Source organism: Siniperca chuatsi, linkage group LG5, assembly GCF_020085105.1.
Source record: "Siniperca chuatsi isolate FFG_IHB_CAS linkage group LG5, ASM2008510v1, whole genome shotgun sequence".
In the NCBI taxonomy this organism is placed as follows: Eukaryota; Metazoa; Chordata; class Actinopteri; order Centrarchiformes; family Sinipercidae; genus Siniperca; species Siniperca chuatsi.
Genome location: NC_058046.1, coordinates 11,003,149 through 11,015,030, shown reverse-complemented (window position 1 = coordinate 11,015,030; position 11,882 = coordinate 11,003,149). Strand labels below are relative to the sequence as shown.

General features: G+C 40.6%; 2 protein-coding genes across 3 annotated transcripts; both read left to right on the top strand.

Annotated features, from left to right (window-relative positions):
* Positions 1-177: 177 nt before the first annotated feature.
* On the top strand, positions 178-3,361 carry pop5 (POP5 homolog, ribonuclease P/MRP subunit). The gene is made up of 5 exons (XM_044197313.1): positions 178-350; positions 434-573; positions 1,289-1,438; positions 1,540-1,623; positions 1,945-3,361. The coding sequence occupies exons 1-5, from the start codon at positions 331-333 to the stop codon at positions 2,052-2,054; spliced, it is 504 nt and encodes a 167-aa protein (XP_044053248.1). The 5' UTR covers positions 178-330; the 3' UTR covers positions 2,055-3,361.
* Positions 3,362-3,677: 316 nt separating this feature from the next.
* rnf10 (ring finger protein 10) lies at positions 3,678-11,802 on the top strand. Of its 2 annotated transcripts, XM_044197299.1 has the most exons (17): positions 3,679-4,246; positions 5,115-5,299; positions 5,474-5,676; positions 5,749-5,839; positions 5,956-6,140; positions 6,333-6,469; positions 6,760-6,914; positions 7,203-7,331; positions 7,503-7,743; positions 8,175-8,308; positions 8,520-8,637; positions 8,746-8,847; positions 8,965-9,102; positions 9,229-9,320; positions 9,460-9,517; positions 10,351-10,515; positions 10,628-11,802. In XM_044197299.1, exons 1-17 carry the CDS (start codon positions 4,084-4,086, stop codon positions 10,699-10,701), a joined length of 2,370 nt encoding a protein of 789 aa, XP_044053234.1. In that variant the 5' UTR covers positions 3,679-4,083; the 3' UTR covers positions 10,702-11,802. The 2 variants fall into 2 exon arrangements, with proteins under 2 accessions (XP_044053235.1, XP_044053234.1); XM_044197300.1 differs by lacking the exons at positions 9,229-9,320; positions 9,460-9,517 and having other exon boundaries at positions 3,678-4,246.
* Positions 11,803-11,882: the final 80 nt, after the last annotated feature.

Genomic DNA, 11,882 nt, shown 5'->3' with positions numbered 1-11,882 from the left:
TTTCCTCTTCGACTGGATGTATTGTGTTACTTACTAATGTGTTAAGAATACTCTGAGTTAAATCAGACCATTTTATCCAGTCTACAAGCTCTCGTCTGCCATCTCTTCCGTTCTGTGGAATGATATTAACATTCAGTGCTTTTGTTTTCCGTTAGGAAAACAGTCTTGATGTGTCGATGAATGGACAACTACAAATTCGTGCTGCCCAGTGTCTAGTGCCAAGTACATCCAGCATCGCTATTAATGTCCAGCGTGAGGCGCTAGTACAACTCCCCGGGTAGCAGATAGTTTTGTTGACGGAAGTTCCCACGGAAGAAGAGAGGAGCTGCGATGGTGCGGTCCAAGTCGAGGTAAAATGTGCTTTTCATGTACCATTTGCTCACATGTTGTGTGTTTACCGTTAATGTCTGACTAGGACCTCTTCTGTCGGTAGGTATTTACTGTGCGAAGTCAACGTGTCAGACAGGAGCCGCCTGTTGCTGCTGGATGACCGAGCTATTGTAGCGACAGTGAAGGCCGCGGTGGCCCGCACACACGGGGACTATGGGGCAGCTCTCTGCAGCAGATTCTCTGGTAAGCAGTGGTGGAAGACTTATTTAGATGCTTTACTCAGGTAAAGTGAAACTACAGTCATATAATCAGAAAATGTACCGAAACTATCAAAACTAAAAGTACTCATTACAATATATGTTTTTAGTTTGATCATTATTACTGCTTCATTAACGTGTTAACATTTCCTTGTTGTCCAATGTTGCTGGTCAAGACAGAACTAATTCTAACTTTTTTTTATACTGTTGTGTATCTTAATCTATAAAAATGCATAATATTTTGCAAACTGATACTGATCATATGGCTTATGTAAAATCTCAGTCTGCAAAATAAGTAGCAACAACGCTGTCAAATAGATGTAGTGGAGTAAAAAGTATATTTGCCTGTGGAATTTGGTGAAGTAGAAGTACCATAAATTGAAGTACTCAAGTAAAGTACAAGTACATTACTTCAATAAATGTCCACCACTGCTTGTAAGATACATTAGGAGAGCTTTAGTGCTGAAGTAATATTACTCTGTGTAGGTTTCCTGAAAATGTATTAGATCATGACCAAATTTTTATCTCTTTAGAGGCCTTAACATGAGAATATTAAGGATTCCTCCAGTCCTTCAAGTCTTCAGGGATGATACTGGTCTTGACTCCAAGAATTATTATATCACACAGTACTTTCAGGATATTATGTGTTGACTGAGCTCTCATTGTTTTCTGTTTTGTTTTTGTTTTTTGTTTCTTTTTAGTGAAATATCTGAATGCTTATACTGGAATAGTGTTCCTGCGTTTCCCCAAAAGGTGTTACAGACTCCTCTGGTCTGCATTGCCTTTCATTACCAGTGTTGAAAATCGTGGGCAGAAAATCCCATGTTTTCTGAACTGTTTGCATGTAGGAGGTAAGAAAAACATCAACATACATTTCATAATGAATCAGGCATACCTTTTAACAATCTTAAATATGAAATGAACACTAATTAAAGGTATTTTTTCTTTCCAGGAACAATTAGAACATGTCAAAAGTTTCTGATCCGATACAACACCCAGCAGCTTCATCGAATGCTCCCTAAATGTAAAAACGAAGGTCAGGAATTTAATTGAATGCCATTTAATATTATTCATACTGAACTCTGCTTTTACAGTCAGTAGTGGTCCATTTATTTATTTCCTTGTGTTTTTTTAACTCTTCAATAATAAAATCCTGATATTAACTTTAAATGTTTACATGTGTTGAACATGAATCTTACAGGATGCACTGAAGCATTTCACTTTATTTAAGGTCCTTTTGGATTTTGCAGTCTCTGGTTTACTGGAGACCACAAGATTGAATGCAAGACATTGAATACAAGACAGACAAAGAAAAATGCCTGGTTTGACTGGTTCCTTCTCTTTTCTTCATTTGCAGAAGAAAAGAAACAGGTTCGCAAAGCAATTCTGAACTGCTCTCTAATAGGAGGAAACAAGGAAGCAAATGAAGATGAATCAGAGAGTGAGGAAGATGATGAAGAAGAGTGACTTCACAACCTGCAAAAAAAGCAGCAGCTATGTAATTCTCCTTAGATGTCTGGTTGTGACTATTTTTGTTACGGGACTGATAGAAAGGAAGATGTGAAGCATTTGAAAAACATACCCAACTCTGGAAATATGGTTTACTACAGCTGCTGAGTGCATTTGCTACTAAAGAAAACTGACTGACTGTATGCCTGTCTTCAACAGAGGGACACAAGACATGCTGTTTCACACTTTGTCACATAATTAATTTTGGTTGGCATCGTGGCCTGATGGTCACTATGAATATCCTTTAACAACCAGGTCATGTTTGATTCTCAGAATTACTATCCCTTAGTTGTTTTAGATCAGTGTCACCAAAAATAAAACTGCAGTTACATAGCACAAAATAAAACTGGCCTAATGCTGAACAGAGTTTTTATGTTTTAATGAATTTGTTTTTTATTCATACTATAATGTATGAAAGCCCTTGGAGGCAAGTGAGAAAAAAAAATTCTGGTGATCCATTTTCATGTTTTCTTCCAGGTGAAGTGCCAATTAAAATACATTTTTCTAACCGATTCAAAGACATGACAGTAATGTTACATAACTTGCTAACCCACAATAGATGTACCTTGTGTTTAGAGTGCATGGAGAAATTAAAACTCATCTGGAAGAAAACATGAATGCTTTTAGAACACGTGATAGTGGTGCACTTCAGCCTCTTGTGGCCGAAATGAGTATTACAACAACAAACAAAGCACCTGTCAAAACTATTTTTTCACCTGTTTTCACAGTATTTTTTTTTTTAAGGAACTTAGAAAGATTATCTGGGCAAAACCTTTTTTTTCACCTGTTCTTAAAGGTCCAGTGTGTAACATTCAGGAGGATCTATTGGCAGAAATGGAATATAATATTCTTAAGTTATGTTTACATTAGTGTATAATCACCTGAAAATAAGAATTGTTGTTTTCATTACCTTCGAATAAGCCATTTTTATCTACAGAGGGAGCCCAGAACCGACAAACCAAACACTGGCTCTAGATAGGGCCTTTCTCGTTTTTCGTGGCCACTGTAGTTTCTTCTGCATCCTTGGAAAGAGAGGGTGAGGCAAGCGGTATTCAAATGGTTGCAAACTGCTATTTCACTGCTAGGTGCCACTAAATCCTACACACTGCTCCTTTTAAGTCATAAACACAGAAGAGAAAACAATTTAGATCAGACTTAGAAAATGGATCACCAGAAATGTTTTTTCTCACTTGCCTCTCAAGGCTTCCATTGTTTGTGCTACTCTATATTTTTTTTACAAATTAAAGCATTGTTTTTGAAGATAATGTGTTTGTCGTAGTGTCCTAAAAATTTACTTCTGCACACACTTATGTAGACCATCTAAACATTAACAAAATTGGTAAAAAAAATATTGTATTAAAGATGCACAACCTTTAACAATATTGGCATTGGTGTGTCATACCGTGTCTTTAAGACAACAGTCAAATAATAAACAGAATAATATTTTTACTAAACCCTTAGTTTATTACCTAAGGGTTACTTACTTTACCTGTTTTGTACCTACATAGCTGACAAAGCGGTTACCACTACATTTCCCACAATGCCTAGCTGGGCCTCTACTAAACATAATTGCAGGCAGGCAGTACAAGAAACATCCGGGTCTCTCAGGTTCCTGTTTGGCGACCCGTCGCCATTACTGCAAGCTCGTAGAAACGGAGATATTTTTTGGGTCAACATATTAAAATTGTCACGTTTTCCAGCTTTTGGAAAGCATTTAACGCCTTGTTAAGGGCATATTGTTTTCCTTAACGAGTAAAAACCTTAAATTCTGGGGGTCTTGGCCCCGCGTGGCGAGCTTTCGTCCTCCCTTCCAACAGCCTCTATAACTTGAGACGCCGAAATCGTGTCTCTTATTTTTTCTCGGGTTTGTTTTATTGTCAAGATGTCGCCGTGATGGGGTCTCCGCGTTTGACAGAAATGAATCAGGGCCTTCGCCGCCTGACCCGCACTCACTGCAGCCCGCTTTCCTCCTTCGTTTTTCTGTTTGATGCTAGAGAGCTCGGCTGCTCTCTGCCCAGAGCTCGGCCCGAGCACAACTCACTGCACGGAGACAAACATGGAGAAAAACCCCAACAGCAGCACCAGCACCAAGGTTCCGCCCCGTTCCAGCTCCACAGGCCCAACACCGGGCGAAACTAAACCCAAAACAGGTGAAAACCCCCCGTAAACATCATAAATATCACTCGTGGTTGTCAAACACAATGTCTGTACCTGCAGCTAAACATTTATTGCCCTGTGGCCTGCTGGGGCCTAGCAGTAGCGCAGAGGTTGTTTTTCTCGTATGGCTGACATCGCTGTGAAAACATTTGACCCTCCTAACAGCCAGAACTGCAGCTAACATGTGCACACAACACTGTATTTGTAATGCCATTTTCCCTGTATTTATGCACCACAATTGTCATATACATGGATGCAGAGATGTCAGTGCATAAATAAAGTTTTATCTCCAGCTAGTTGTATAATTTACATACCAATCTGATTATGTGACCGTTAAGTAAGGCACGCCTTTAACTGTATACAAGTTGTTTTGTTTGTTTTTTATGAATAAATTATTGTCTTGCATATTTTCTAAATACCCTGTAACTTGACTTCTCACATGGGAGTAAAATCCACTTGCATTAGTCTAAATGTGTTTACTAAAGATGTGTGGAAGTTGTTCCTGGCTTCAAAAAAATGTTTTACCCTAACCTCTACCTGTGCCTCCATTAAATAAACAGTGTTTAATTCTGCAATATGCTGTATGTGTGCTGCCCACAAGGACATCACTTTCAGCAGCTGGAGTGAAAGTGTACAGAAAGCCAATTTTTACCCATAGCACTAATGACAAGAGATTTGATTAAGCATGTTTACATGCCTATAAGAAACCAGGTTACAAAGCCCCGCAGATTACTTTTTTCTTCCAGCACTTTCTGGTTAACAACTTACAAATCAGGCATCAGCAAAATGAAGATGTTATGCCGAGTGATACTATTTCTGTAATCATATAGCTAATACATTAATTTATTTATTTTATTTCAGAAGGTAAAAATAATGGAGGCTCCAAGCGCTACAGCCGGAAGCGTGAGCCCTCCTTTCCTAAAACCGACAGTTTCCAAGGCCCTCGCCGCACCAATTCACAGAAAAGCAAGAATTTTGACAAGAGACCCTCTCAGAGAGGTGGAGGACGACAGTATGGAGTTACAGGTGGAGGACGACGTGAGGAGGTTGGTATTCTTAAGGGGTCGCCTCCTTTTTTTGAAGAAAATTTTTTTTTTTTGTTTTTTTAAATGTGAAAAATAGTGAGTAAAATTTAAGTAATAAAGAAAAAGTAAACACAGAAGCATCAGTTTTAAGTAAAGATATACTTTACAGATTCTTATCCACCTCTGCCTCCCCAGGTAGCAGAGACACGCCGGGCCGAGTTTAGCCCGGCTCAGTTTGCTGGACCGAAAAAAATAAGCCTGAACCACCTGCTGAACTTCACCTTTGAACCCCGAGGTAATGGTGGCATCGGAGATGGAGGCCACTCCTATTGGGGCCGCCGAAATAAATGGGGCCACAAGCACAAACCCTTCAACAAGGAGCTTTTTCTGCAGGCCAAGTAAGCAGCCCCTCACAATATGAAATAGTGAGCCTAAAAATGTGGCTATCATCTAACATTGTGTGTTTTCAGTTGCCAGTTTGTGGTAACTGATGACCAGGACTACAAGGCTCACTTCACTGATCCAGACACTCTGGTCAACTGGGACTGTGTGCAGCAAGTGGTGAGTGCTTGTCATCTGTTGAGCTGTGCTAGCAGTGCATGTGTTTTATGAAGTAAAGCCCACATTCATTTACATACTGATGCACGGCATGACAATCCATTTGTGTACGTCTACAGCGCATCTACAGTCATGAGGTGCCGTCTTGCCCTATCTGCCTCTACCCTCCTTTGGCAGCCCGCATCACCCGGTGTGGACACATCTTCTGCTGGCCGTGCATGCTGCACTACCTGTCTCTTAGTGACAAGAGCTGGGCCAAGTGCCCCATCTGCTATGAGGCTGTTCACACCGATGACCTGAAGAGGTAAAATAGGAATAGATAAAGCTTTGTAGGCTAACTGACGTAAAAGACAGAAGTAGGAGAGGAGCTAAATATTTCTTAAAAAAGGCTTAACAAGGAAAACAATGAAGCCTTCACACAGAAGCAGTTGAATTTTTTTTTGGTTTGGTCAGGTTTGTTTGACAGTTACTTCTAACAATTGGTTTCTTGTTCCAGTGTGGTTGCTATGGAGACTAGGCAGTATGTGGCGGGTGACGTAATCACCATGCGCCTGATGCGGAGGGAAAAGGGGGCTCTGGTGGCCATGCCTAGCTCTCAGTGGGTGAAGGTGGAGGAGCCTGTTCGCTTTGGAGGTGAGAGATGGCTTACAGTAATTCTATTAATTCTATTGAGTAGCACCTTCTATATACAGAGTTCTTATGTCTTCAAACAATTTGGTTTATGTTGTAGGAAGATTCACTATTGTCTTTTGTAGACAGGAATACAAGAAGAACCATTTTCTACTTTTTAATTTTCAGTTTTATACATGTGTAACTGCTAAAGGGATGAACTGGTAATAAATAAAAAAAAAAAAAAAAGATTACCCTCCTGTAGGATTATTTTTAAAATACCCATTCAACGTGTGATGACGTGTGTTTTCTAGATGCGTGTCTTAGCCCGTACTCCAAGCTACTGCTGACCTCCCCGACGCAGGTCCTGAGCCTGGTGGCAGAGGAGAAGGCTGTCCTGCAGGCTCAGCTCAGCCAGGAAGAGGACGCCCAAGGCTGCTTCATTCAGAGCGCCCTTTGTCTTTTGCTGGTAACTAGAGCTACATGCCTGTGTGTGACACCAAACAATTTGTTTATTTAGTCTGTAGTCATAAATGGAGCAACAGACTAGTACATAGTGTACAAATAAATTGCTGTATGAAATGAGCAGACATGAAAAGAAATACTGAAATATGCTGATAATGGTTAAGAAGTAGGTTTTTGCTATGCCATTTATTGCAAAATAAAAGTTAAAAACCCACTTTATCACTCAGAATAAGACCCTACATAGCTGTAGACTGATCATTTAACTCTCTAACTGTATGTCGTTATGGTTTAGGAGCGAGAGGAAATGCTGCTGAAGCAGCAAAAGGCAAACCCAGGAGACAGCCTTGACTTGTCCTCTCTGACTCTGGAAGAACCTTCTTCTCCTGTGGAGGAAGTGGTTACTAACAACAGCAGCACCAAGGTGAGTCTAAAACGCATTTCATACAACATTCTTGTTTGACAATATTGTATCTATTGGTGATGGGATCAAATTATTTTACTTTCATGTTCTTCCCCAGCATTGTAGCTTCTCCTTTTTATATGGTATTATGGGTATACTGATCAGTAAGAGGTGTCCATCTCTCCTTTGTAGCCTGTGCTGCAGTATTCCTCTGCATTTGATGACGAGGTGGCGGAGGTCCCAGTGGACGCCGCTGCAGAGCTGCCAGGCTTCCCTGAAGACATTTTGGAGTGTGTGCTGGAGGAGCCTCCAGAGGCTATGCTGGATGCAGCCCCAGAGCCCCAGCTTGATGAAGAGAGCCCTGCCAGCCAGGCAGAGTCAGGCCGCCCCTCAACCAGCGTGGTGCACGGACCCTACTACTATTTCTACCAAGGTGGGTAATTCCATGCACTCCTACCTAAGCCTTGTAGGGTTTCCCCTGCCCTCCAAAATCAGCTGAAGATGATTTTCAACTTCAAGTGTCAAGCTTGGCTGCTGTGAGGGAAATGTTACTTTTGAGGAAACTGTGAACTGCAAAAACACCAACTGATAGTTGAATCTAGCTAAAGCAAGACATGGGACAAATCAGCTGTCCATCAACAACTGACTAATCTTGTTTGGTTATTCAAAATCAGAACTGAGTAACATTAACATACTTTAAACATAGCTGGAAAATCTTGTACACATTAGTCATAGAAACAATGACAGCTGTCTTGGAGTCTGGCCATTAAAAAGTGCCGGAAGCCTGTTTGTCTTGGCTGTATGGGCTGTTATTTTTCTTCCCTTAAGTTTCAGTGTTGACTTTTTCTTGTTGCCTCACTCCAGCTGACGACTGCCAGCAGATGTTCCTGCATCCTGTGAATGTACGCTGTCTGTTGCGTGAATACGGCAGCTTGGAGGCCAGTCCTGACTCCATCACTGCCACAGTGGTGGAGATAGTGGGGCACACAGTCACTGAGGTCAGCAAACAAGGAAACACAAATCACATACTGTTGGTGTAGCTGTTTTAGAGTAAAGATAGTCGTTTCAGGCAGTATATTTCTCCCCTAAACTGCATTTACAATCTACTGTAACTGGTATTCTCTTGGTCTGCGTAGGTCTAAACTTTAACTTTTTGAAAATGGCACAGTCATTGCTTTAACTGATTTTTCATGCATGGCTTTGTTGCAGGAGATCCGTCGTCGGCATCGCTATCTGGCTCATCTGCCACTCACATGCGAGTTCAGCATCTGTGAGTTAGCCCTACAGCCGCCAATCGTGTCCAAAGAAACTCTGGACACGTTCGCAGGTTAGAACACCTTTGCCTGTTTTTCAGTGAATGTGAATTTACAGATGTAGCAAGGAGATTTCATAGATTGTAATTGTTGAATGTATAAAATTTCCTCCAAACTACTAGATGACTTGGAGAAGCGAAAGCGCCTGAGGCAGAAGAAAGTGAGGGATGAGAAGCGCAGAGAGAAGCGGATTGAAATTGAAGAGAACAAGAAGCAGGGTAAATGTAGGTACAGCTGATCAGGTCACAACTCCACCTGAAAATTATACTTCCAGAAGAATGTACACAAATCACAAGAGATATGAGACTCAGGACTGTGTTTGCACTCATATGTCCCACCAGATCCTGAGGTGCATATTGGATTAGAGAACCTTCAGCATTTCCCAGCATTCGGGTCTCCGCCTCACAACAGCAGCCCCCCAATGCAGCCTGACTTCAAATTTGCCCCCCCTTCACCCCTCAGCAGCAGTCCTTCCTCTGGTAAGAGCAGCTCCTGCCTCTGCAATTTATTGTTCAGTGCTGTAAGTTTAATCTCTGGCTGTTTACGGCTTATGTTCAAGCATTTGAACATTGTGAGCTGAGCATTCCTGTTGTTGTTGTTTTTAGATGGGATGAGATTCCCAAGTCTGAATGGGCAAAACTCTTCACCCATTGTGGGTAGTGTGGAGGATGACTCCCACTGTATGTCCTTTGCACAGGTGTGTATGAAAAATGCCAATTTGGCAACACTATTCATTGAGACTGCCTTTGTCATAAGGGAAATATAATTAATGTGCTACTGTTGTAGCACATAATTATATACTTGACATGGTGTGACCCTCACTGTGTCCTGTATAGATGCTAAGAGATGGGAAAGCCAGAGTTGATGCTGGGCCCAGGATCACGCCAAAGAAAGGTAGTGCAAGATTGTAGATGTTGTGGTGACTCGAAATTTTGATAAGTTTTAACAGCAAAAATTTATATTCACTGGACTCTGGAGTTGTAGAGGTAATTTGTGGACAATTATTTTGTGTTAACATTGTAGTACCTGCACGGATTAGATGAATCTGCTCAAACTGTTCAAAGAAATGGTTGAAACATGCATAATTGCAGGCTGGCTCATGATGGTGAGCTGCAGCAGTCAGCCCAAAATTCATTGGAAAAGCTAAAATAATGGCAACAGTGTCGGTCCACCTGGTTGCGAACTGAATACCAAATAACCTGAACAGGTTGATTGTACTTAAAGCAGGAGCCAAATAATAAGTCTATAATTACATCCTTTTATGCAAAAGTAACTGAAGCTGTTCAAGGCAGTATGATTTTAAAAAATAAAGCTCTGTACTTTACTGATGTTGCCAAATGGTAGGCTATATGACCTTCAACTATTTATTTTTGTCTCATGGTAATTTTGAGATATTAAATTTGGAATCAAAGGAAAAAATCTTATAATTGATCATAACACTAACCCTTGCATCAATAAACAAACAAAAACAAGTGAACCAATGCATCACTTGTTAAATAGTCTGTTAGGCTGGTGTTTACAAACAAATACATTTATATATTCATGGCTTGCGCTGTACTTGCATATGTGCCTGGTGTCAGTTGGTACAAGTAGCACATACTGATAACTGTGTGAGTGAAATTACAGCAGCTTATTCATGATTACCTGTAAAACCTGTTTTACGGCTGTTGAGCAGCGTAACTCCCTGAAGGCTTCCTGAAGTCAGTATTGTGTCTTGTGCCATGCAGATCAGCTGCTAGCTCCCCCAGCAGCAGACAGCGATGGAGAAAGTGACGGGTCGGACAGAGTCCCTGTGCCCAGCTTCCAGAACTCCTTCAGCCAGGCCTTTGAGAAAGCACTTCTGCAGCTGGACAGTGGCCCAGCTTCTTCTCTACAACCTGTGGTTGACCCAGGTCTGGCATCTATGAATTAACTGTATCTAGTAAATTAAATTTTTTATATATTTTCAAAAGCTACAGTGTTTGATTTAAGACTTGTGCTCACCTTTGGTGTCTTCTCTTTCAGATGAGAAAGGTGGAAAGAAGAAAAAGAAAAAGCAGAAACTTCTGTTCAGCACATCCATGGTTCACACAAAGTAGACAGCACTGAAGTTCATTTAATCATATTGTTTCTTGAGTTGATCTTCCCAATGCTTGTGTTTTTACTTCCATGCAGATATTTCTTGGAACTATAGCTATAGAAATAGGTTTTAGTGTGTAGCCAAAGTTCATGCTGCTTTTAGTCAGTGTTCTCTGGGCTTGATCCACCGTTTGGGTGGCATGTCATCAGTTTCATTTACATGAAATTTTCAAGTTCAAAGCGTTGCAGCAACCTCCTGTCATACTGAAAGCCTTATGGGTACCATTTGGTTCAGATGCTAAGTAAAGCAAGGAATATAACAAGCTAGTGGCTCTCATATTCTGTATGCTTCAGGCTTTTCATGGCTTCCAGATAACTGACCTGCATCACAGTGGTTGCTGTATGATGTCCAACTTTCCTAAAGTTGACCCTGAGCGTTGCATCAGGATCCATGAGTAATATGGATAAGATAATTCCAGGGTGCTTTATATTAAAGTAGCAGTCAGCCAGCTGCAGGTACGTTGCACCTTTTAAATCTTTCCTAGATGCTCAGTGCTCCGACATTATCAATCTGGAACTTCACCTTAGAACAGGTGGACACAAATAAAGACTTAGACTTTTTTCCAGTGTTTATCATAAGTAATAATTTGGGCTTGCACTTCATCACCATTGAAAAGGATAGATTTTGGGGATTGCTGCTTTGAGATTAATGCCCTAGTATTTTGTAACAACAACAACATGAATACATGATGTTCTAATACCATTGTGAGGAAGTGAAAACACAGTATTAAAGTGATTAGGTCTGTTGGTTCAACAGAACTCCAGTATATTCTGCCAGGTTAAACCATAAATACGCACTTTCTTCTTATTCAGTTTCTTCTGTCATCTTCTTTTGTAGAATGTTTACTAACTTTTACTCCCCCAGTTTAATTTCAGTGTTGAAAATGTGTGAAGTTAGAGAATTGCTGACATTTAAAGAATGCTTGTGAAACCTGAAGAAAAGTGGATTGGAAATTTGTTTTGTTGGAGGGTTCTTTAATTCACCTTTAATTTTGAGCAAGTTTATAGACTAGTGAACATAACTAGTCTGTTGAAATGAATAAACAATTATGGACAACCAAGGAATTGACTGTTTGATGCTGCAATTAGCTAATGCCAAGGACAATAAAGGATCATGTTTGGTAAGGTCAAACACAAGAAG

Excerpts from the sequence above, each read along its gene's own strand:
- rnf10 (XM_044197299.1), top strand. The coding sequence starts at position 4,084 with ATGCTAGAGAGCTCGGCTGCTCTCTGCCCAGAGCTCGGCCCGAGCACA. Across the intron at positions 8,848-8,964 it reads GAACAAGAAGCAGGGTAAAT|ATCCTGAGGTGCATATTGGA; the intron begins GTAGGTACAGCT and ends ATGTCCCACCAG. Across the intron at positions 10,516-10,627 it reads ACAACCTGTGGTTGACCCAG|ATGAGAAAGGTGGAAAGAAG; the intron begins GTCTGGCATCTA and ends CTTCTCTTTCAG.
- pop5 (XM_044197313.1), top strand. The coding sequence starts at position 331 with ATGGTGCGGTCCAAGTCGAG. Across the intron at positions 351-433 it reads ATGGTGCGGTCCAAGTCGAG|GTATTTACTGTGCGAAGTCA; the intron begins GTAAAATGTGCT and ends TTCTGTCGGTAG. Across the intron at positions 1,624-1,944 it reads CCCTAAATGTAAAAACGAAG|AAGAAAAGAAACAGGTTCGC; the intron begins GTCAGGAATTTA and ends CTTCATTTGCAG.